The sequence below is a fragment of the Polypterus senegalus genome, chromosome 12 (genome assembly GCF_016835505.1).
Source record: "Polypterus senegalus isolate Bchr_013 chromosome 12, ASM1683550v1, whole genome shotgun sequence".
Lineage (NCBI taxonomy): Eukaryota > Metazoa > Chordata > Cladistia > Polypteriformes > Polypteridae > Polypterus > Polypterus senegalus.
In genome coordinates, this window is record NC_053165.1 from 63545723 (window position 1) to 63569276 (window position 23554).

A 23554-nucleotide genomic window follows, 5' to 3' on the forward strand; every position below is an offset into this window, starting at 1 on the left:
TCGTACCAGTGTCAGTAACCCAATTAAAGCTTTAAAAAAAAAAAAAAAAACTTTCTTGGCCAACTGTTTAATTTTCTTACAAGCACAGATTTCCTCTCATGTTTGTGTCCCTGGTCACAAGTTGCTCAGAGTCCACTCCTCCCACCATTTTACATAGACAGGCTGGCTGCATACTTGGGGTGTCCAGCTGCGCAATTTCTGCTGGGAGAGTCCTTGGACAGTCTCCTGGTGTACAAGGCTGTGTAATGGACAAAGGATTTCCTCAAACTTCACTCGTGTGGTCTTTCCCACAAGCCCCAGGACACAAAATAAGCTGTTCACCCCCCCCCCCTTTAAAAACTAAACAATGGTGACATTTGCAGAACTTACCCACCAAATGAATAGGAAGAAGAGAATGCAGTGGTGCTCGTCTGTGCTCTTGCTTGAAGCAGTCTCCCATTATCATCCACAAGTTCAAGTTGCATTAAACACGGTCAATATAGACTTGCACTGCATCTGGGCTCCCATACAGCAGTTACTTGTTTTTCGGGTATCACAAAGAACAAACCTAATGTTTAGAGCATTTGAAAAGAGCACACAAAGACATCAAGATCGAGAGTGCAGGCCCAACGATGACCTTCACCTATCAAGCTCAACATCTGATCCTTTGGCAAAACTATAGTAGAAACAAAGGCTTAGTGCCTGCTTGCTAGTGGAGAAAATAACATGAGATCTCACTGACTTGTCATATCTGAAGGACATGGCTAGTAACGAGTGACCAGTTATTAGTACCCATTGTTCACATCGCCATCTGCTCACAGTACAAATCTGTGGTAATCAATTTGGAGGATGAAAAACCAACCAAAGTTAATATTCTTTCAAAAACGGAGCAAAAATGGCTTCAGGACTGAGACTATCCACCTCTGGAGAAACAAACTCTCAAGACCCTCCAGGTTTAAAATGGTAATCACGGATCTGTCCTTCCTACTTATCACAAGGGCATTAAGCCAAAATCGGAGAAACCAGCAATTGTAGCATTAACACTTGAACATGGCACCACCTAGTGGCAACCACGTCATAATTGCTGTAAAGTCCATTCTTTAGAAGTGAATTTTTTTGTTCAGTTACCAAGATAGACAAGTATTTTAAATAGCTTTGTGCAATATAAATGTTTATTCTGTTCTCAAGTATCAAAATGTTTTATTTTGCACAAGCCACTGTCTGACCCTGCAGCAATGAGTCCAGAACAGGGTTGATAGAACACACACAACTTCTCATAGGCGTGTGAGGAGAGGCACTCCGTGTGATGGCAGCTCTTCATTCAGCTGGCGGAACAACATGGCACACTTGTTTCTCTCCAAAGTTTTTCCCAGGGAATGATACAAGCGGGCCTGCAGATAAAATATGTCTCGGACTCGATCTCGGCAGTCAACTTTATCAAAGTAACTCCTGGCTTCTTCCAGGTTTTGAATTGCCACCACAAGTGCTACAAAAAAAAAAGAAAAAATGAGCTCAGTCGGTGCCTGAAAAACTTACAGCTTCCTCTCCATCTGGAACATATTTCAATATTTGAATGCCACATAAGCCAACAGCCTTTTTTGCCCTACTTACCCTGATGTCTCTGGTCTGCAGGTACTGAAGCTGAAGTAACAACTTGACACTTGGCCACCAGCAGCAGGGCACGGCCTTTATCCATGACAGCACCATGTGCCAAGATGGGTTCGATTGCCATGTGCAGAATGTTTAGCGCTTGTTCAGGAATACCGAGCATCAGCTAGAACAGAAATTTGGAGATGGCACATCAAGACTAAAAAAGAAAAAGCACTCCCATGGGCCAATGTGCATTGCCCAGATGGTCAGTGACAAACTCAGCCAAGAAAAAGTGAGCTCATGTAGAAGGAAGTAAACATCAGGCTTATGTTTATTTTGGATTGCACAAAACAATGATGAAATAAGACCCTTTGATATTTTTCAGAATCCTTTACTGGCAACCAACCGCCAGTCAATCGAAATCAACTTCAGACGGAGTTTGGGCACCAAAGTCACCAAAACCGCAGTAGCACAAGAGAAAGGTCCAGGGTTTGGGAGCAGAGTGGGCCTTCAAGAGTCACAAGGTAACCTAACATTTTTACAGTTAAAATAATTTAAACATGTCCTGTAGTTTTGTGCTGTTTACTACCAATTTAATCTATTTGCAAATGGTTGCTTTGTGAAAATAAAAATGTCCCTCTTCTCATGTTCATGTCTCCATCCAGTCTGTGACTCTGCTAGTGACGTTCTCCTCAATTAGGACACATTTAGAAAAGTGGTCCCTCTTGGTGTATTGTATTGCTGCTGTGCACCACACCTGTCACACCAAGGAGCGGCAAAGCCATGTGCCTTACCAGCTACAGCACAGGAGACTTGGGGCTGGTCGAGTTGGTGGCCCCCTGGCAGTATCAAACATGGACAAGTCTTTGACACAGGATGAAAAAAAGCAAGTTGTGGGTTTTTGCTAAAAACAGCACGTGCTGGGGTGCACAGGAAGTTCAGTGCTGTCAGACTGGAAACTTCCATCTAGTGCAGCTTCTTCTCCTAGTTAAACTTAATAGTTTAACTTAAGTTTGTCTACACTTTCTATAATTTCTAGGACCAATGAGGAAAGAGTTATTTTAGCATTATAAAATGACTAAATATACGACAAGCCTGTTCAAGAATTTCACTTTTTCAATTAAGCTGGCTGAAACAGAACATGCTACTTGATCAATTGCAGAGAGTGAACGAACAAGCTGCATGGCCGCTCTGGACTTCAGTGATTCAAACAAATCACAGTACACGAGTCCCTTGGCACAGCAGCATTCTTGTACGATTTGTTTCTATTGGTAAACTCTCAAACTACGCCACACTCCTTTACAGTATCCCGCCGATCATTAACCACTAGCCGTGCAGGCAGACCCAGGAGTGCTGGGGTACGGCTTGTACTGGCTATGGAGTCAGTCTGTAGGAGGAATGTTGACCGAAGTTAGGCAAAAAGACTCAAAGGGCTCCATCACACTAATCCATTTTTGTTTTTACTTCTTATGCTAGGGAACCAGGATCACAATTTGAACTATGACAACAACTCCTTTGTTTGGATGTTTGTGCCAAGGTGAAATTCCCCTGGTCAAATGACGAGCTGGTACCCTGTCCTGTGATAGGCTTAGACCTCTGCTACCCTCAAATGGATTAAGCTGGCATGATGATGATAATTTTAAAATCAACACTGTCAGTCAGCAGGGGTTTACAACAACCTTAAAAGGAGCTCATTGACATGGTATTTGAACACAAGTAAACCCAAATTATACAGAAATGCTCCGATTTTGAATTTAATAGAACTGCTTTTCAGCCTTCACAACTCCACTAAATACAGAGTACTTTAAGTAATGTTGTATATGAAGTGGTCATCAGCCATTGTGTATTTGTATCCTTCCAGCGCCTATTTCTAGGAGGCACCCACCTGTGAAAAAGCCAAGTGCAAAACCGTCTCTGATGCAAGTTTCTGAAGATGGTGCTCTCGAGACAAAGCTAACGTCTGCAGTAACAGCGGCAGGACAATCCCATGAGAAGATGAACGCCAGTAGAGCTCTGCAATGGCCAGCATTACTCTGGAAAGGAGAAGACAAAACGTCAGCCAAGCAGCAAATCAGATCGGCCCACTCGCCTGCCCGACTGCTCTTTTCACGGACAAGCACCTTTGATGTTTCGCTTTTTGCCATTTTATTCACAATGAGTGAACCAGAGGACATTTAGCAATTTTTGTTACTGAATACCACAAAAATGGATATTCCAAATAAAACAAGCTCTCTACTGCCTTTAAACAGATATACAGCGATTCCTCATTATATCGCGCCTAGACTTTTGTGGCTTCACTCCATCGCGGATTTTAAATGGAAGCATATCTAAATATATATCATGGATTTTTCGCTGGTTCATGGATTTCTGGGGACAATGGGTCTTAATTTCTGGTACATGCTTCCTCAGTTGGTTTGCCCAGTTGATTTCATACAAGGGACGCTATTGGCAGATGGCTGAGAAGCTACCCAATCAGAGGAAGTATTACGTATTAACTCCTCAATGATACAAGATATGCTTCCCACACGGTGCTTTGCACACTTAAAAGCTCTAACAGCACGTATTGATTTTTGATTGTTTGCTTTTCTCTGTCTCTCTCTCCTCCTGACAGAGGGGGTATGAGCAGAGGGGCTGTTTGCACAGAGGATATGGATGCTCCTCTAAAAAATGCTGAAAGACTACATTTACATTGCTCCAATCCTTGCGGCGCTTTATCGCTGTGCTTCCAATACTTAAGCCCAACAGCCCTATTAATCTGATTGTTTGCTTTTCTCTCTCGGACATTCTCTGCTCCTGACGGCACTTCTTTCTCACAATTAAAAGAATGCAAACAGATCTTCCTCTTCAAAGAACTGTCATGTAATTGAGCACAGTTTAAACTTTTGACTAAAGGGCGTTATTTCAGATCTAACATTAATACACTTATTTAGAAGGTCGTAAACAGGTTTTCTGTGCTCTGTGAAAATATTAGATTTATAAATAAAGAATCCTACTTCATGGAAATTCATTTATCATGGTAGAGTCTGGAACGGATTAACTGCAATAAACAAGGGTTTACTGTGTAACTGTACGGAGAATATTTATAAACAGTGTGGGAGAGTTTCTAAGGGCTTAAAATACATAAAAATAACCATACAAACATATGGTTTCTACTTCGTGGATTTTTGCCTATCGTGGGGGGTTCTGGAACGCAACCCCCGTGATCAAGGAGGGATTACTGTATAAACTTACCGAATTGTCATTTCTGTACACTTTGTCTTTTCACAATAGATCAGTAGTCCCTGCAGAACCCGATAAGCTTCAGAGGTTTGATTTTGGGCTTTTAATACCAGTGCTTTTCTGGGGAAAAGGAATAAAAAAAAACACCACATGAAAAATTAAATTTTGTATGATTTGAACAGCAAGCTGTCATGCACACCACACAGCTGGTGACAACTGCCACTGCAGTCTCACCCACTTAATGGCACAAAACTAGAAGCAGAGAAAAGCAGCATCATGTCAAGGTGCCTTGAGGATGTTTGTGTATCACGTCAGACGCAGAGTGGGGGCTGAATAAACCTGGGAACAGCTCACTGGCAGAGAGAGACGCTGTAGGCTCAATTAATAGAACTGCTAGAATAAACCAATGTTGCAAAGAGGCTAAAGGACAGCCAAAAAAATGAATAAATGGAACTCCTTCACATAAAGGGGAGTCTGCTCAAAGTACAAAAATGCTCTTTTAAGTAAAACGTACAGCAAAAGACTGAAGCACCATTTATATGGATAGGTTCAAGTTGGCTTTCAGCATCTTGGGATGTATTACCTGTATAAGCCTTCAGTCTTGCAGAGGGCCGATATCACGGACACCAGTGATTCTGCCATATGGTACTTCCCATCGTTTAAAGCTCTGTCAAACTGGATCTTCTGTTCACAAATCATCCATAACTGGGCAAGGAAAAAAAAATAATAAAATTGGACTTTAGTATAAAACAATCTTCATATTGTGTTGTAATAGCATCCTAGCCGAAGAGAACGCTGATGCTGCCTTTATTACAAAGGAGGATGCCGCTTTGTTTAGTTGCTACCCTAAATAGCTAAAATTTGAAAAAATGCTGGCATTTGAGTCCCTTTATGTTTGAAGGAGTTTTGTTCTCATTGGTTAATCTAAAAGGAGCTTAGTACACTTGGGCTTTCCAGAGAATTTTCTGCCAAGGCAAGGACAGTAATTTTTGAGGTTCAGTACAGAACATGTGCTTACAGAAAAATATAAAGTCAGTTTGGGATGAAAAGGGCCAGCCAGGTGCATAGTCGGGTACGAAACACATCTTGTTGACAAAAATCTTACTGCTCCTGATCTGTCATGCTGTGCATCTGGAAATGGTCCTTCAAACTGGTAGCTGACTGGCCAATGGTGCAGGGTTTTGCACTGCCAACTGCATGTTACTTTGCATACAAACTCCTTTATCGGTTTTGTGTGCCCATTAAGCCCACAGTAGTTGCTGGTTGGCGTAAAGGAATACGTAGTGAGAAGATATCTCTAAACGCCATCTTCAGACGCTTCCTTCAAGGAACAAATGCAGCGTCACGCGACTTTCAGGGAGCACTGGCTTCTGAACTTTCATTTGAGTACTTGAATGAATGTCCGCATCCCCGTCCTGAAGAGTTCTTCTCCAAACTGTCCTGTACTCTGGGCATCCTTACCGGACACAGTGGAGATTTAGCTACTGCCCACACACTGAAATCCTCCAGAGCCCACTCACAGGTCACATCTCATTACAGGGGGTGCACAGTGCTAGAGGATGGACTGGCATTCCACGCAGGCTACACTACTGCTACAAATAGTGTTTTGTTTCACTTTTGAACAAATTCTCCAAAAAAAAAAAAAAAAAAGTTAAAAAGGTCCAGAGGATCACTTCTGATTTAAAGTAAAACTGGTTTAGTTTATGAAAATCAGGCAAGTACCTACAAAAAATATAAAAGACAATTCTGCAGTAATTAAGCAAGGAATTACTTTTCACTGCTATTAAAGCTGCTTTTATTTTTAACCCAAAGGATTTGAAAAACCATTACATTTACTTAACCAATTTCTGTAATAGTTATGCCAGCTTATGGGAAGAGTATGAATTGTAAAGGGTACTTGATCTGCATATACCTGTATATGGTAATAATAAAAACATAAACAGGCTATCAATATGCAACCTGCTTAATCCAGTTCACGTTCACAGGACACAAGGCAGCAAACACGCTGGATGGGAAGCCAGTCTGTGGCAGGGCAAACTCATACTACGGCCAGTTTGGAGTTCCCAGTTAACCCAACTGGCACACGTTTGAGAATGTGGGAGTAAAACCGAAACAGCAATAGGAAACGTTACAAAATACAATATGCAAACTTCAGCCAGGGATTTGGACCCAAACAACTCAATCTATGAGACAACATCAGGACCCGCTGCACCATCGTGGCATAAGTGCTGAAAGCGCTCGGCAGAATTAGATTGTTGTCCCATTGTCATCAGTAAAGGAAGAAAGGTGATAGTTAGTGGAGAGCACAGCTCAGAAAGTCAAGATAAAGTGGGGTTGTGTTTTCAAAAAACACCACAATGTCCCACAGTTGTTTGCACTTCTGCCTTACAGATACAGAGGCTTGGATTGAAAAGGCGACGCCAAGGCACTGGCAGTTTGGGCTCTGCACCGTCACACTCCCAAATGTGTACAATGTGTATTTATGATAAGACAGGAGTGTTTACCAAACTAAAAAACGCACAGACACTGACATAGTACTGATATATCTATCGATATAGATATCTAGAGAGATAGATATATAAACAGGGGAAAAAAAAAAAAAAAAAAGGTGTTGCACTCTGTTTATTACATACTGCAATGCAAATCTGCGGTGGGCTGGCACCCTGCCGGGGGTTTGTTTCCTGCCTTGCGCCCTGTGTTGGCTGGGATTGGCTCTAGCAGACACCCATGGCCATGTGTTAGGATATAGCGGGTTGGGTAATGGATGGATGTAATGTAAATCCTACAAATGAATCAAGTGGTCAGGCCACACAACATGGAGCCCTCCAATAACGGCACTGCTCCAATATCACAAGAAAACCGCCTTACCTTTGCATTCTGAGAATTAGAAGGAAATCTCTCTTTTAAATGTTTTAATATTTCAGAAGCAGCTTGAAACTGTCCCTGCAGAAGTCAGATAGAAAACAGGTTATTACTACAGCAGGCTGTACTCCGACAGCTTTAGATTTTCATATTTTAAGTACATTTCAACAGTTGCACCAAGTCTTCTCACTGACAGAATGACTTATGTCCTCAGTTGAAGTCTGGACTTTATTAAATTCTTTGACAGTCATTTTGTTTTCCATGAAACTTGTCTCAGGTTTTTCAATCAGCTAATGGGCTGATAAGCCAACCTTGTTTGTCTTTGCCAATATCTGCACATACCACAAATCTAAAACTATGCAGTAAAAATGATAAGAGGTACAAGACCTGCCCAGTAAATGCCATGGGCCTGAAGGTATCAAAGTTGTAAATATAATCTTGAAGTATTGTGTTACAAGGAGCAGCACCCTGCATTCAGACAGATGGCCTCTTCATTAAAAGGGGGGGCGGGGTTTGAATTAAGACAAACATTTAAAACTTTCAATTCGAGCCTGAAGATGCCCCTCGGTAGGTGACCCAAGTAAACCGTCAAACCTAACTATTAAACACGCACACACACACACACACACACACACACACACACACAAACTTTAAAACTCGTGTCAAGCTGGTGAATGCAATGCGACTGTTCAAGTACCAGTTGTTCCAGAATATTCTGTGAGATTTCAATTTTAAACAGCAGACCAGTGGAGGCGACTTATTAGGGGAGAGCAAATTACAGTTGTGTCCAAACATAAAACAGGAACACTTTGTAGCCCATTTTGTTAAAGTGGATGTTTTTAAAAAGAATTACACAACACAAAAAGCTACAAAACCAGCGTTGTCCTGCTACCACAAATTTACACCACCAGCGATTCATTCCCGCCATGTTAGAACGCACCAGCAACCCAAACCCCAGTTAATGTGCCACACAAATCAGAGCAGCTGCATAAGACAGGAGGTCTTGCAAAGGGGACTTGAGGTCTGGTCAGCGTTTGACAATCGATGAGGGAACTGCAATGAAGAATCAAAGAATGACACGTATGGACTCGAGACAGCAGCCACCGTCACGATTGTGTTCAGTTCAGAAGAGTGCGTCTGTGCAGGATGGGAGCCCACAAGCTTTACTCTTGGAATGAAGTGTCACCATATTGTGTCTTCCAAGAAATATCCTGTGGTAATGAATTGATGCTGGGAGTGACGGAGAAGCTGCTACATAATGGTAGTGTCACTGTGACCTGGAGTCCAAACTACAATCAAAAAAACAGAAACATAAAGTGAATCTGCAAAACCAAAGCTGCCACCATCAAGGTCAGGTGCAGGGCTTCAGTCAGCGGTGTACTCCGTAGGGGTTACGTGCCTTCAACACCCCTGAACACCGCTTTGCCGTGATGTTGAGGTATCAAAACTCCGCTGCATTTCACAACAACGCACAAGCTGTAAAGACGGCCTTGTGAAATGGCAGATTCAAGGAGAGGATTCACCCACCCGTAGAGACTTTGCCCCATGTCACTAACAGTCATTCGCCACAGCCTGGTGGGTGCAGGAGCGAGAACACACATTTTATCACCGGAGCTGTGGAGAAGCGCTTCATGAACCTTCCATCAAGTGTAATGGTAATAACAGACATTATATGGAAAAATAAAATTGTCTGATTTTATGTAGGAGGTCTATAAACTAGTCCGAGACAAAATGTTTGACCACTCCTGGCACACGACTTCTAGAAGTAAAAGTACAAGATTACCTGCTCGGCGTGGAGCTCTGCCAGGTGGCACAGGGTAACAGTGAAGGCCTCAGTGTTGTTCTGCTGCACGCCCAGGTTCACAGATTCCAGGCTGTTCATGTTCATGAGCATTTGGGCTTGCTGCAAAGCCATTGTGCTGAAAACGAAGAAGTAGTAGTTGGATACTGAGAGAGGCGGACAGAAAGAAATTATAAAAAAAAAAAACCAAAAAAAAAACCCCACACACAGTGTCTGCCCTTCTGTACATTGGCAGCTCACTTCAGAGTACAGACAACTACATGCTGCCAAGTCTTCCATATATTAAATATATTACATTTGTTCAAGGACCTGATGCAACTTTGCACATTGAAACTGGAAATCACTTTGGTATTTTTTCCAGAAACATTTATAATGTGGTTTTAAATGTAAAATTTGATTGGATTTATTTTACTCGCCCAAACACTAAAATTAGTCCTACTGACTGCACCTGCTTTAAACATAAATCACGCTGCTCAGTAAGAACAGACTTACATATTCGAGGACAACGTCACTCCTCAAAAGGCAGCAAGTCAAAGATTAGACCATGAAAAGCACAAACGAGAGCTGCAGCTCAGGTCACGGAGGACGCCATGGCCAGGCTCAAAGCCAAGAGGAGAATCGGGCACACTGTGCCAACCCCTGGCTCTTACCTTTTGCCGTACATTCTCCAGATCGCGGTCTTCTGGGCAATGCTGATATCAATAAGCTCCGACATGCTGTGTTTCCAGTGTAGTATATCAGTGTCCTTCAATGCGTTAATTAACTTTTTTGCATTTTTTCCTCTTATAGCACTTTGTTGAACCAGCGATTGTATTCCAAGTGATGCTAAATACTGGCAGATGTAGGTTGGGAGAGGGAAAAAAAAAAAAAATATATAAAATGAATAAAAATAAAAGAAATGAGACAAACCGCATTGAAGATTTCGGGGGCTGCTCTGTTTATCACGCCATTCTGCATTGAGACACAGAGTGCTCTTCTGAAATCAAACACCTTTTTGAATTATCCAACGTCAATAAGAAACGTGACAGATATCTCTGTGTTCTGATGGCACTCCATGTAAGAATTTGTTTTTTTTTTTTTGTTGCACAGCTGTGTTGTAAGCAAAGCAAAACTGACAATCCAAGCGGACCCGCCATTCTTTAAAGTCATAAAAGCAACATGCTGCTCGTAAGCGTAAGGTCAAATCAACGTCCACATTAGGCTTCATCTTGGCCAAGGCCTACTTTCTGCAGCTTGTAAAAACACCAAAATTAAGAGGAAGAAAGTACAACACACACCTAGTTGAACGCTCCACATTTGTGACATCTGTGGACTAAAATGTAGTCCTTTTGGTCACCAACAGGCCACTGCACGTGACGGAGGAAAGCTAAATCACTTTTTGGAGCTCCTGCACAATTTCTTGTACAGTTGCTGAGGAGGAGGCAGAATGGGTGTAAACCTTAAATCCCAATTGGCCAACATTTACAAGGAGCAAAGAAAATCAACATACCGGTAAGGAAAAGTGAACAGCCATTTTAACTGAGTGCTCTGTAAGGACGGTGCTGTCGGAGCCTTTCATCTGTTGCAACAAGTAAAGCCAACTCTGCAGAGAGAAAAAAACCAAAGCCATCAATGCACGTCCTATCTGAGGGCAAACAGGAGTCACTGCATTCTAATAAAACATGTCTGCCAATGTGTTACACAGAGAAGAAAACACAAATAAAATGACTCTGTAACTAAAACTTGAGCCTAGTGTGATTAAGTAACCTGGAGCATAGAAAAAAAAAATAAATAAATAATGAGATGCAGGGCACCGAAACAAGATGTAGACACAAGCAGAATGTTTGAGAGCTCTTTGGAAGGAGTGGGATTTCTGCCTCACGTAGTCCTAATAATACTGTACTACGCACAGGAGCCCATCACCAGGCTATGGGGGACTGCACTGGTCAGCGACTGCTCACATACAGACTCGGGGTAGAGGCATCATCAAAAAGGTTTGCGGTTTCTATTAAGCCATTGTAGGGGCTTAGTTGACAAACGCAAATCGGACCACCCAATTCGGACTACTTAATGCAGAAATCGGGGTCATAATAAAGGGCTCACAGACTTGTTCTTAAAACTGTGTAATCGGACAACTGCTGCTGCACCTCAGGAGCTCCGAGGCTGGCAGCATGTGGAGTATTTCTAGAAATAAACACAAAAGGCAGCACAAGCAGCAGAAGATGATATGGAAGCCCACAGTTGACCAGTAGCTCTTTGCTCTTACCAGGCAGTGCTGTAAGCAGACGTGATCGCTCGACTCCTGAGCAATGCGGATTGCTTCCTGCAGCGCCAGCTCCGCCTGTTGGCTGAATTGAGTCATGACAAGTTGAAGCAAAACTGAAAAGACATGGAACTCTGAAGCAACTAACAAAAAGAAGAAATCGGACGCAGGAAGGAAAAACAAAGTAAAGCCACACATTTTGATGTTCATGCAGCCTATCAGATGACAACCTTACCAGCAGGCTAGAAAAACAAATGCCAAAACCAGCTTTGCACAAAAACTGTACACCTTTTAGTTTTCCACAACGTACATATGAAACATTTTTTCAAAAAGAACAGTTAGCACCACCTTGTGGGAATAATCTTAAACTAAATACTCCCATGAACCAATTTCCCTCAAAATCAATAGGGTCCTAAAGATAATGATAATAACAGTTCAAAGTTTAAATTACAGTCTGGCCCTACACTGTAAAAGCCAAGAGGTACCTAAAATATGCAAAAACCCCAAATTCTGTCCTCACATACTCGGACACCATTAGGCCCCCCCACTGACACAACATTCAAACCACTGCTAGGTGAAGTCTGTAGCATTGATGGTATCGTTTCAATGGCGCCTGTTGGGTGGGGGGCATATGGGGAAGATGTCAAGTTCACAGTCAGCTCTTGAGGGCACACGCAAGGCTCCGAGTGACTCTGACAAGGGACAGACACATTGTAATGGCTAGGCCACTGGGTCAGAGCAGGTCTAAGACGACGTGTCTTGTGGGCCGTTTCCAGTGCTGTGGTTAATAGCTACCAAAAGTGGTCCAAGGAAGGACAACCGGTGAAGCAGCAAAGGTTCATGGCCACCCAAGGCGAGTGAAGCGTAACCAGTCGGGTCCAATCCTACACGAGTTGCTGTTGCACAAATAGATTAAAACCTTTATGCTGACCATGAAAGAAAAAAGTCACAGCTTGCTGCATTTGGAGCTGCGTAGCCGCAGACCGCAGTGCCCCCAATTGTTCTTGGCCCACCACTCCAAGCAAGTAAGCTACAGAACGGAACCATGGAGTAAAAGAAGTAGAAGAAGGTGGTCTGATCTGGCAAGTAATGTTTTCTTCTAAATCTTGCGGATGGCCAGGTGCCTGTGCGCAGTTTACCTGGGGAAGAGATGGCAGCAGGATGCACTGTGGGAAGAGGATAAGTCGGTGGAGGCAGTGCGATACTCTGGGCAATGTTCAGCTGACATGTGCCACCCACCTGAAGATGGCTGCAAACCCCATACATGCCTTCATTGGCAACTGTATGCAGTGATGGTGGTGGCACCTTTCAGCAGGATAATGTGCCCAGCCACACTGCAAATATTGTTCAGGAATGGTCTGAGGAACAGGACAAAGAGTTCACGGAGAACTTGGCCTCCAAATTTCCCAGATCTCAGTCCAATCTAGCATCTGTGGAATGTGCTGGAAAAACAAGTTCAATCCATGAAGGCCCCACCTTGCAACTTTCACGACTTCTTGAATGACATTCAGAAGTCCTGTGGAGTCTAGGCCTCGATGGGTCAGAGCTGTTCTGGTGGCCTACACAATATTAGGTGGGTGGTTTTGATGTTGTAGATGAGCGGTTATTAAAAGGCATATTGTGGTAGCAATCACGCGTGTATTGGACTTGCAGGATTTACTGTATTAAAAAATGGCATATGGCAATAGAGCAGCCGATTGTACACTTGCCTCTAAAAAGTCCATGTGGAGAAGGCAAAACATCTCATCGTATACATATACAGTCTAATGATTTGAACATTAAAGAGACACACGTGTAGCTCCACTTACTAGTGTCCAAACCGGCAATGCAGCGCAGCAAGGTTCAGAGCAGCGTATCTCAAGCTCCGGCCATAACCCTCGTCTCCATTGCTTTTGCTATCACTGCCACTCAAAATCAGCCGGTCGAAATAGTGCAGGAGGCTGTGGGTCGACACAAAGACATCTTGGACTCTCATGCTGTTCAGGTAGCTCAAGTAATGCTGGGAAAATCAAGCAAACAAACAAACCTCACACATAAATGTACTTCTGCCACTTCAGACATGCGTCACAGTCACTTATTTATGCCACTTCATGCTGCCTGTAATTCACCACTAGTAACAAAATGATGATGAAGATGATTGAGCGGGCACTACATGTTCCATTTTAACCAAAGACGCCCTTGTAGTGGGCATTCACAAACGCTCTCCCCTCTGGTCTTTGAATTAAGCAGCGATGCCCAGCATGGGCAATTCTTCAAAATCTGCTCTGGCAGTGTTTTTATTTAGACTTCAGCAACTCAAAATGAACACCCCATGTGTTTTAATAGGTCAAGCTTATCTATTTTTTTGGTAAACACTTATAGATGGTTTTGTGTGTCATCTCTACAGTGGGCAAGGATTTGAAGTGGAGTGAAACGAAACTTGGCACACTCGAGTAAACGCGGCCTCACTTCCAGTGCTACAAATTAAATGCTCAGATGAAGGAGGTTAGGCTGTGCCCACTCCTGAATCTGCCAACTCCGGTTTCTCTCCCAATTCAATTATTAAATTACCGTATCTATCTTAACTACACAAACTCCTAAGCGGCCTGCAGGACCTTCAAGAGGCAGATGTTCCACACAATTATTACGTATGCAATTCTTAAATGAACTCATCCAAGGCAACACGCATGTGTCTATGATCGCCCCAGAGTGCCTGCTGGGCATACACATACTCAAGCAGTGCCACGGAGGTCCATTTTATTAAGTGCACACTTTGTACTTTATAGTTAAGCAGTTCCACATTTCACTGAAAAACACCCGAGGTTTGCTAACTAGCTGGGTGTGTCAAAGACCAGTAACACCGTGTGGACCACCTCACAGCAACAGTCATGAAGTAACTTGGCATTCTCACATCTGTTTAATCCAGTTCCCAGCCTTGGTGCAGGACCACCACAGAGTTGGTGCCAGCCTCCTCACACTGAACCAGCAATGACTACAACACTCAGGACAAGGTGGCACCACCTTTTAGGTGAATTAAAACAAGACCCCATTCTGTGATGGATGCCAGCCACTGGTGGCAGTAAACTGTGACACAGCAATCCTCACAAGTGTCCTTTTAGGTGGGGATGAACAGACAAATCAAGTAAGGCCCCCCGCCTCTGATGACAAAGCTGTAATAGCAGATTACTCCTTGGTGTTTTAAACACAGAACCATATCCTGCTTCACAAGCCGCTTTTATATTAAACCTTTTTTCTTCCATTTTGCGTGAAGAGGCGTTTTCTTTTCTTGGCCAGCACTACAAACCACAGTGGCACCGAACTAAATCTCAGATTTGGGTGGCCAGGTTTACAAATCTACAGAGAGCTCAACATGCAATTCTTTTCTTTTGCCCCTTTCCGATTTCCACTTACCGCTTCTGCAAAGTCCGGATTGAACTTCAGCATGTTGTTCAGCTCCTTCTGTAGACCTGCAGGTTTCAGAGCTTTGTTTTCATCATTTTTCAAAAAATAAGCCTGGACAAAAATAAGGACAATGCCTTAAAAATTTTAAATCACCACAAAAAACAGCAAAAAATGAAACCACCAGTCAGATTAAAAAAAAGAAAATTACCTGCTGGGCCAGAAAATACTCGGCCTGCTTCTGGGACAGCGGCTCAGTACTGGCGACGTCGTCTTCACTAAAGCAACAAAACGCACAAGTTAAACGTACACTTCAAACAGTAAGTGGGAATACGTAAATAAACCGTCAGGGCATTCAGAAATTACAAAGGCTAAACACTCAAGGGCTGCCAAGCTTCAGAATTGCTGTGAATGTTCTGGGGATGTGCAAAATCAAAAAAACTCGCAGGAAAATTAGATCAATAATGAGAATGCACTTAAAAGAGATGATTTAGCAATAAGCCGAGGTGTCAAAATCAAACTGATTTACTCTGATCAGGAACAGTTAGCTCAACAGAATGCTTTTCAAAGTCGCACGTCCCAATCTGGCGAGGAGCGAGCGAGTCCAAAGCACACAAACCAGGATACAGTCCCATGATGGTGACGGAAAACACAGTAATAAACGCTGATCTGGCAACTCAAAATCATCAACACATAAACTGAGTGCACCTGTGGACAAAGCACGAGACTCTGGCAGACCCACGCCGAGTACACAGCATTAGGATCAGCCGTGCGTCATCTTCCTTTACACTTTTGGGAAGTCTGCTCATTAACGTCACGAGTCGAGAGATTTTTGTTGTGGATACCGTTGGTCACAATAACTCCAGACTACTAGCAGGGTATCTACACGTTTGGTGTGTGTGACTCAATGTCCTCCTGGTGGAGGCCCGGGTAGGTATGTACAGTCATATGAAACTTTTCGGGAACCCCTCTCAGCCCTCATAATTTACTCCACGTTCAACAAAAACACGTGGTATGTCTTTCATTTCTTAGGAACATTTAAGTACTGGGGTGTTTTCCGAACAAAGATTTTTAGTGATGCAGTATTTAGTTGTATGAACTGAAAAACTGGCTGTGCAAAAATGGGGATCCCCTTGTAATTTTGCTGATTTGAATGCATGTCACTGCTCAATCCTGATTACTTGTAACACCAAATTGGTTGGATGAGCTTGTTAAGTCTTGAACTTCATAGACAGGAGTGTCCAGTCATGAGTGGTAAAAGGTATTTAAGGTGGTCAATTGCAAGTTGTGCTTCCTTCCGTTTGACTCTCCTCTGAAGAGTGACAGACAGCATGGGATCCTCAAAGCAACTCTCAAAAGATCTGAAAACAAAGACTGTTGAGTCTCATGGTTCAGGGGAAGGCTACAAAAGCTCTCTCAGAGGTTTAAACTGTCAGTTTCAACTGTAAGGAATGTAATCAGGAAAAGGAAGGCCACAGGCACAGTTGCTGTTAAATCCAGCAGGCCAAGTAAAATACAGGAGCGGCATATGCACAGGATTGCGAGAATGGTTACAGACAACCCACAAATCACCTCCAAAGACCTGCAAGAACATCTTGCTGCAGATGGTTTATCTGTACACCTTGCCACAAACAGAGTCGCTTGTTGTATGCAAATGCTCATCTAGACGAGCCAGACTCATTTTGGAACAAAGTGCTTTGGACTGAAGACAAAAATTGAGTTATTTGGTCATAACTAAAAGTGCTTTGGATGGCAGGCGAAGAACATAGTCACAGTCACGGTCCCCTGACTTTTAATATCATCGGAAATATATGGGAAGATTTGAAGCAGGCTGTCCTTGCTCGAAGGCCATCAAACTGAACTGGAGAGGTTTTGTATGGAAGAATGGGGTCAAAAATACCTCCATCCAGAATCCAGACACTCAAAGGCTATAGGAGGACAGCGTCTAGAAGCTCAAAGGAGCAAAAGGAGGCTCAACTAAGTATTGATGTCATCTCTGTTGGGGTGCCCAAATGTATGCACCTGTCTAATTTTATGTTGCATATTGCATATTTTATGTTAATCCAATAAACTTAACGTCACTGCTGAAATACTACTGTCTCCATAAGGCATGTCGTATATTAAAAGGAAGTTGCTACTTTACAGGTTTGAGCAAGTCCTCTCTCTCACGCCTCCAGTTAGTTCAAAATGCAGCTGCCAGGCTACTAACTCGCACTAGCCGGAATGATCATATCACCCCCATTTTGCACACACTGCACTGGCTCCCAGTGTTTTACAGAATTCACTTTAAAGTTTTGGTACTTACTTTCAGAGCTTTACATGGACAAGCTCCTGAGTACCTAACCAGCCTGCTCCAATGCCATACAGCTTGCCAGACTAAGATCTGGGCAACAGAGTCTTCTCGTCCCACGCACTCAGCTAAAAACCCGTGGGGCTCGTGCCTTTCAGTCTATGGCACCAAGACTATGGAATAGCCTGCCTTGTGGTCTGCATGGAGTCGAGTCTGTTGATTCTTTTGAAAAAAAAAAAACAAAAAACTAAAAACCATTTATTTTTAAGCCAGCTTTTAATCAGTGCTGAATAGTTCCAGTTTGTTTATTTATTTATTTATTTTTTTTAATGTTTTTGTTCAACTGTTTGTATTTATTCTGTATTTGCTGTTCAGCGCTCTGTGACCTTTTGTCTGTGAAGGGCGCTATATAAATAAACTACTACTACACTACTTTGAAAGGTCAGCCAATGATAAACAAGAATCCAAAGAATTGAGGGGTTCCCAAAGTTTTTCATAGGACTATGTGTTGTCATATAGGAAGTACGGAGGTTTACCAGCTTGGAACTCGGACTCATTCTGAGATAAAGAATGAACCTCCTCTCCATTTTAGCCAAGGAGTTCCGTTACCATCAGACATATTTAACAACTACAGGCGTGTGTGTGTGTGTGTGCGCATGTGTGAGCTGGCACGTCTGGCGAGTGAGTGTGGGTGTGCACAGTAAAATGTACCAGCACCCCATCCATGGTGGGTGCTCATGTTGTGCCCAGTGATGCCAAGACAAGCACTGGCTGCCCATTACCCAGAAGTGAAAAAGCAACTTAAGCAAGAAATGGATTCGGAGAACAAACTGAGCAACCATTGTAGAATAGCTGATGATTTCTTTTTACACTAAACAATAAAAGTAATAGCAGTTGATTGCAGATGCCATTTCTTTGATATTTATAGTGTTTGTTATCCTTTTATATTCTTCTTTAAAGCACAGTTGTGGAGCGTAGGAACTAAACATTTCACTACATACAGCGCTGTGTGACAAAATCCAACTTTCATTAATGAGCACCACCATAAGCCAGCCACAGAGCTTCACCCATGAGGTGTGCGGAAACATCCGCCCCAGAATGGTCCTGGAATGAACGGTGCACGGGAAAACAGCTATGGCCTCCAGCTGGTATTACTGAACACACACACATCCACAGCACGTCACATAGACCCCTTACAGCGCTCCCTCTGTAGGGGCCCTTTAGCCAAGTCTGGCCAATAGCATACCATACAGATAAAGACACTAAAATGGAGTACCTGGGCGGCAGGTCCAAATCTTGCTTTTCTACCTTCCTTCCGAGACCATCTGGGGCGAGCTGCTCCATGTCTGCATCAGTCGTGGCATCGCTAACAAGAGGGGCTTTCCTTTCGTAACTCTTGTAGTACTGCTGGAGTGCTTTGTATAACTTGTAGACTTGACTGAAGGACAGCTTATTGTAGGCCAGCACCATGTGCCTCATGAACAAGCCTGCAAGTATTTGTTAAGCCCGTTATTTACAAACTCTGAAAAATGATGAAACCAATTCAAGACCACCTGCAGTACTTTACTCAGTATATGGGTTAAAGAAAGGAGGCTTTTAAAAATATGGAATTCAAAGAATAATTCACACTTCGGTCTACGCTGGCTGCACCTTACCAGTTTGGTTTCATTCAGCAGTCTCAGCTAGCCCAGGGACGTTGGCTTGTGGTGTGTGCGTCCATTTCAGGGGGCCCTCGTACCAGAGACCGAGGCACAGTGCACACACAGCCACACTCACCCTGCATACTTAACCGAAGGTGAATTTCTATCCAAACCACTCAATCTGTTCACCAACAGGACATGCTGCTCAAATGCATGTCAGAGACGCTGCAAACGCAGGGGGAGGTCTTCACTCCAGAACTGGAGCCACTCTGGCGACGGGTATTAGTAATAAGATTAATGGCGTCTGTGGAAATGGCAAGAATCTTATAAGGAAATAAGTTTACCAACTAGAAAGCTGAAGGCACAAACAAACAAACAAACAAAAAAAAAAACTAAAACAAACAAAATGCCACGTATAAATAGAATTTATGAAAATTGATAAAACTGTCTGTTTTGTCTAATGGAATATGAAAAATTCACCCCCCTTTTTTTCTTAATGTACTATTGTATCAAACTCAAGTCAAAATGCAAATGGATGGTCTAAGGGTCATGTGCAGGGGCCAGTGTGGCGCCAAGCAGGCAGAGGGCTGGAGCTGGGAGGCAGAATGGCTTCTCACATAGGACAGCACCCCTCACTTTAAAACAAAAAAGGAGTTGTGTAACAAAATGTCAGTAAACACCAGATCATCATCATACTGTAACACCTACAGACACCCAATAGACGAGCAAACAAAACGGGTTTGAAAAGAAAAAGTTTAACATTATAAACCTCAGCCTTACATTTTAACAAAGTGTTTAACACTGTGCTTTCTAGTCTACATTTGTAGAAAATAATCATTTTTAAACAAAATCTAGCATTTCTTTTGTATGCAAATACTGTGCAAGATGAATTAGGACATCTTGTCTGAGGAAGGGGCCGCCGCCCCCGAGTTGCCTCAAAAGCTTGCATATTGTAATCTTTCTAGTTAGCCAATAAAAGGTGTCATTCTGCTTGACTTCTCACTACATTCATAACAGATAACACAGCACAACACCCTAATGCTACAAGAGCTCTTGGAAATCTGAAGGATTCAAAGAGAAGGAAGGAGGAAAAACAAAAAATTAATCTTCCCCAACTATATATATATATATATATATATATATATATATATATATATATATATATATATATATATAGTCGCTCGGTGCTACCCGACTGGTCGGTTTGGCTTGATGAGGTGATTACCAGATGAGGTACGAGTATAAGACACAGGAAGGACAGTAAAAAGAAAAAGCTGCAAGTATAAAAAGCAGACAGGAAACAAGAAAGACAGCTACATAAGGGGTGCCACTTCACACATAAGGATACCAAGTGAAGGCGCTGAAAGTTCACATACGACATTAAGATTGCAAATGTGCTGAAATGTGTTTGGTTACTCATCTCTGACAGGTGATGGGGCTAGTTGTGCACACACCATCCCATTTAAAGCTCTTCTTTGATGCGTGCCGTTGCTTGAGGAGTTCTTGCACTTGATGTTTTAACAAAAACCCAAAATGACGCTGGTTAAAGACGTCACTTTTGAGATATCCAAATTCTTAAAATACTGGTGAGGAGTGAGCAAACAGAGTGCAAGGTAAAGCAGCAACCAAAAACACCACATGGGGGGAAAAAAGTGTCAGAGAACACACACACAGCATGCAGAGGTCCTGGTGGGATTCGTTTTCTGCACACAGTAACAACTCATGTGATGAACTTTATACACAACGGTCACAGGTAAACATCCAGAGACACCAGAGTTGGTCTGAGAAAGCAAATGTTCAACGGCCAGTGGTCCTCCTTGAGCTTCCAGGTATTGCACTTTATTAGAAAAACGTTAAGTGAAAGAATCATTTGTACCCAAGCAAGATTGAAAAAGGGGCCCTCGTGTGTGCCGAAAAGATAGAAAGCTGACACAGTCATCTGCAAACACTCGAGCTTAACAGGACAAGGCCAGGAGTGTACACACGTGAGGACACGCAGGCAACAAGGGAGCCATTTCAGCAGTGAAGACTTGAGCAAGGCACCAATTACTCTGCCTACGCCATCAACACAGAGGGACGAAGGAAGCCCCCGGGCACAAATGACTGCCAACACTCCAAAGAAGGCCCAGCTGAGCCTAGAATAAAACCGACCTTACATGCACTGCGCGAACACACCTGAACATAAACCTTAACATTCAGAAACAGGCATGAGATTTACAAAACCAGCACAAGAAACTAAAACTACAGATTAACAAGAGAACACACATTGAATTTGCATTTCATTTTGGGACTGTGTTTGCATTTTTTTTTGGTAAACGTCCATAACATATCAGGTCATAAGCTTACAGATAAGACCGCAGTCTCATTTGTAATCAAGTGACAAGATATTAGCATTTTATACATCTATAATACATGAATTCAGTCATTTTCATTAACATAATTTAGAATTTGTTTTCTTTAAGGAGGTAGTAATTTTTATTATTATGATGGGATGTAATGTAGTACAGTGATACTTGTCCTGGTTCCCGTTTCTGCACTGTAGTGAGGCTTCCGGAAATTTTCTATGCCACATGTAACTTTATTGGTTAATGAAAAACTTTAGCATCAAAAGGCAACTTCAATACATGGACTATGAGAATATAAATTGCACATACTACATTAAACATTGCACTGTTAATCTGATCCTCATTAACTCATCCGTCCATTTTCTAAGTGCACCCTCCCATACACACTCACTCCACAAATCCTACATGTTAGTTCAACAGAAAGTCATCTGCTTACCTACTACGCTAGACTTGTGCGCTTCAGACTCTGTCTCATTAAACGGACTGGGCAAAACATCAAAAAATGACTCCATGTCCTTCAGCTCTCCATCGGCCATGAGGTGCAGTCTGGAAAGAACGATACACAAAATTTTTGATTGCGGCTCTTCTAAACATATGCTTTTCTACCGCATGTGTAAAGACTCATTTACATTTGCTTATTTCGCGGAGGCATTTATCTAAGGTGGTTCCATTTCTTTTGGTGCTCCAGTTGGAGCACAGGCAGCTCAAGTGACTTGTTCAGGGTCACAAATTGGTGTCAGTAGTGGGATTTGAACGCTCAACCTCAGGGTTTGAAGTTCAATCCCTTAACCACTCCACCACACTCAAGATACAGAAACTGCTTGTTCCACTGATGGTAAACATTTGTTAACACCTGCCAATGGCTGCATACAAACAAATTAAAAGCCTTCCATCACACACAAAGAACCCCTGGTGACCACAAATATTACAGCTAAACTGATACGCCAGAGACCTTTTTTTTTGGCTAGTAAATGTGTCCCCAAAGGAGGAAAAACAAATCTTGTGGATCAAGAGTGGCGTACACATCAGTGTGGGTGCCCCCATGTATTCATATGGAGGGTCTTCTGACCAGTCACTGACAGGACTGGGTGTTGTTTCAGTAAGTGGACTTGAACTTCGTTTCTTCTTCTTAAAATTCCCTGAATGTTAAATTTTCTCTTTTTCATGTTTGCACTCTGAACTTTGCGCTCTCCCGAATAAAGCCCTTTACCTCTGGTTCAAATCACGTCAGCATTAGAGGTTCTCAGCCATACAGTCCGCCGAAACACCCTGCATGTCGATTAACACACCCAAAAGGTAATGGCGCTGGGACAGTTACGACCCTGTAAGATGCTAATTATGAACTTGTCTAACGGGAGAAAGAGAAGTCACAATAATCCGGACACGGACTTGCACATGGTGGAGACAAAGCTCCTACATCAATAGGAGAAATGGGTGAGGGCAACACGCCAGGACTCGGTGACATTAAGTCAGAGAACACCTTTGTCAAAGTGCACCTGCATAAACGAAAAACGGAGGAATAGAGAACTGCATTCAAAAAAATAAAGAGGGCGCCAGAGACCCTTCGTGTTTTCTGCCCGGTACCCTAAAACAGAGGGCAGCCTGCCCACTCAGTCCAGTCGTTCGGGCCTTACCGGAGATGGACGGCGTACGCCAGCTGAGGACAGCAGTCTTCGACCGTTTTCAGCAGCTGAACGAGTGTCATATCCGGACCCTAAAACCAAAAACAAAACCTCGTCATTACTCTCGAGCTCCGTGGGTGGGAGAGACAGAGCGAGGAGGGCGCCGGAGGACTACCTGCAGCAAGGGCAAGATGAGCTTGTTGAGACGCCTTTTCTCCAGGAGCGATATGCACTTGGACACCGTCATCTCATCAAGGAGCACCAACACGGCGATCTTATACGGCGTCACCCAGTCCTTGATGCCGAACACATTGGCATGCACAACGCCGTTAGTCATCATTGGATTGAAGTACAAACTGTCGTGCACACTTGCCATGATGCCAAACAAGATGTGCGGCGACTACATGCGGTTACCAGCCGATCAAACTGTCAAACAAACTCGGCGCGACCGATAATAGACACGACTGCAACTTCTCTTCGCCTTCGTACAAATAAGCAAGCCGCCTTCCCGAAATGCTCTGCGCGCGTCAGACCTGATAACCGAGTGACGCCTCATCGTTTAGCGATTGGCTGGGTGATTGATTAG

General features: G+C 43.0%; 1 protein-coding gene across 3 annotated transcripts; it reads right to left on the reverse strand.

Annotated features, from left to right (window-relative positions):
- Nucleotides 1-51: 51 nt before the first annotated feature.
- On the reverse strand, nt 52-23497 carry anapc5 (anaphase promoting complex subunit 5). 3 transcript variants are annotated; one of them, XR_005635880.1, is made up of 18 exons: nt 23144-23497; nt 22981-23060; nt 21783-21892; nt 18638-18848; nt 15283-15349; nt 15084-15185; nt 13502-13692; nt 11697-11778; nt 10941-11033; nt 10102-10283; nt 9434-9569; nt 7657-7731; nt 5372-5493; nt 4801-4908; nt 3455-3602; nt 1591-1753; nt 374-1465; nt 52-238 (listed from the first exon to the last, which is right to left on the reverse strand). XR_005635880.1 is itself a non-coding variant. In XM_039771881.1 (17 exons), exons 1-17 carry the CDS (start codon nt 23342-23344, stop codon nt 1254-1256), a joined length of 2283 nt encoding a protein of 760 aa, XP_039627815.1. In that variant the 5' UTR covers nt 23345-23497; the 3' UTR covers nt 52-1253. The 3 variants fall into 3 exon arrangements, 1 of the variants encoding a protein (XP_039627815.1); XR_005635879.1 differs by having other exon boundaries at nt 370-1465; XM_039771881.1 differs by having other exon boundaries at nt 52-1465.
- Nucleotides 23498-23554: the final 57 nt, after the last annotated feature.

What these genes read in the sequence shown, in the direction of transcription:
- anapc5 (XM_039771881.1), bottom strand. Translation starts at nt 23,344, where the DNA reads ATGGCAAGTGTGCACGACAGTTTGTACTTCAATCCAATGATGACTAAC. An exon ending in GCGTACGCCGTCCATCTCCG is followed by an intron (nt 21,893 to 22,980) that starts GTAAGGCCCGAA and finishes CGTTCTTTCCAG; the next exon opens with ACTGCACCTCATGGCCGATG. An exon ending in CAGAGCTCCACGCCGAGCAG is followed by an intron (nt 7,732 to 9,433) that starts GTAATCTTGTAC and finishes TGACTTCTGCAG; the next exon opens with GGACAGTTTCAAGCTGCTTC.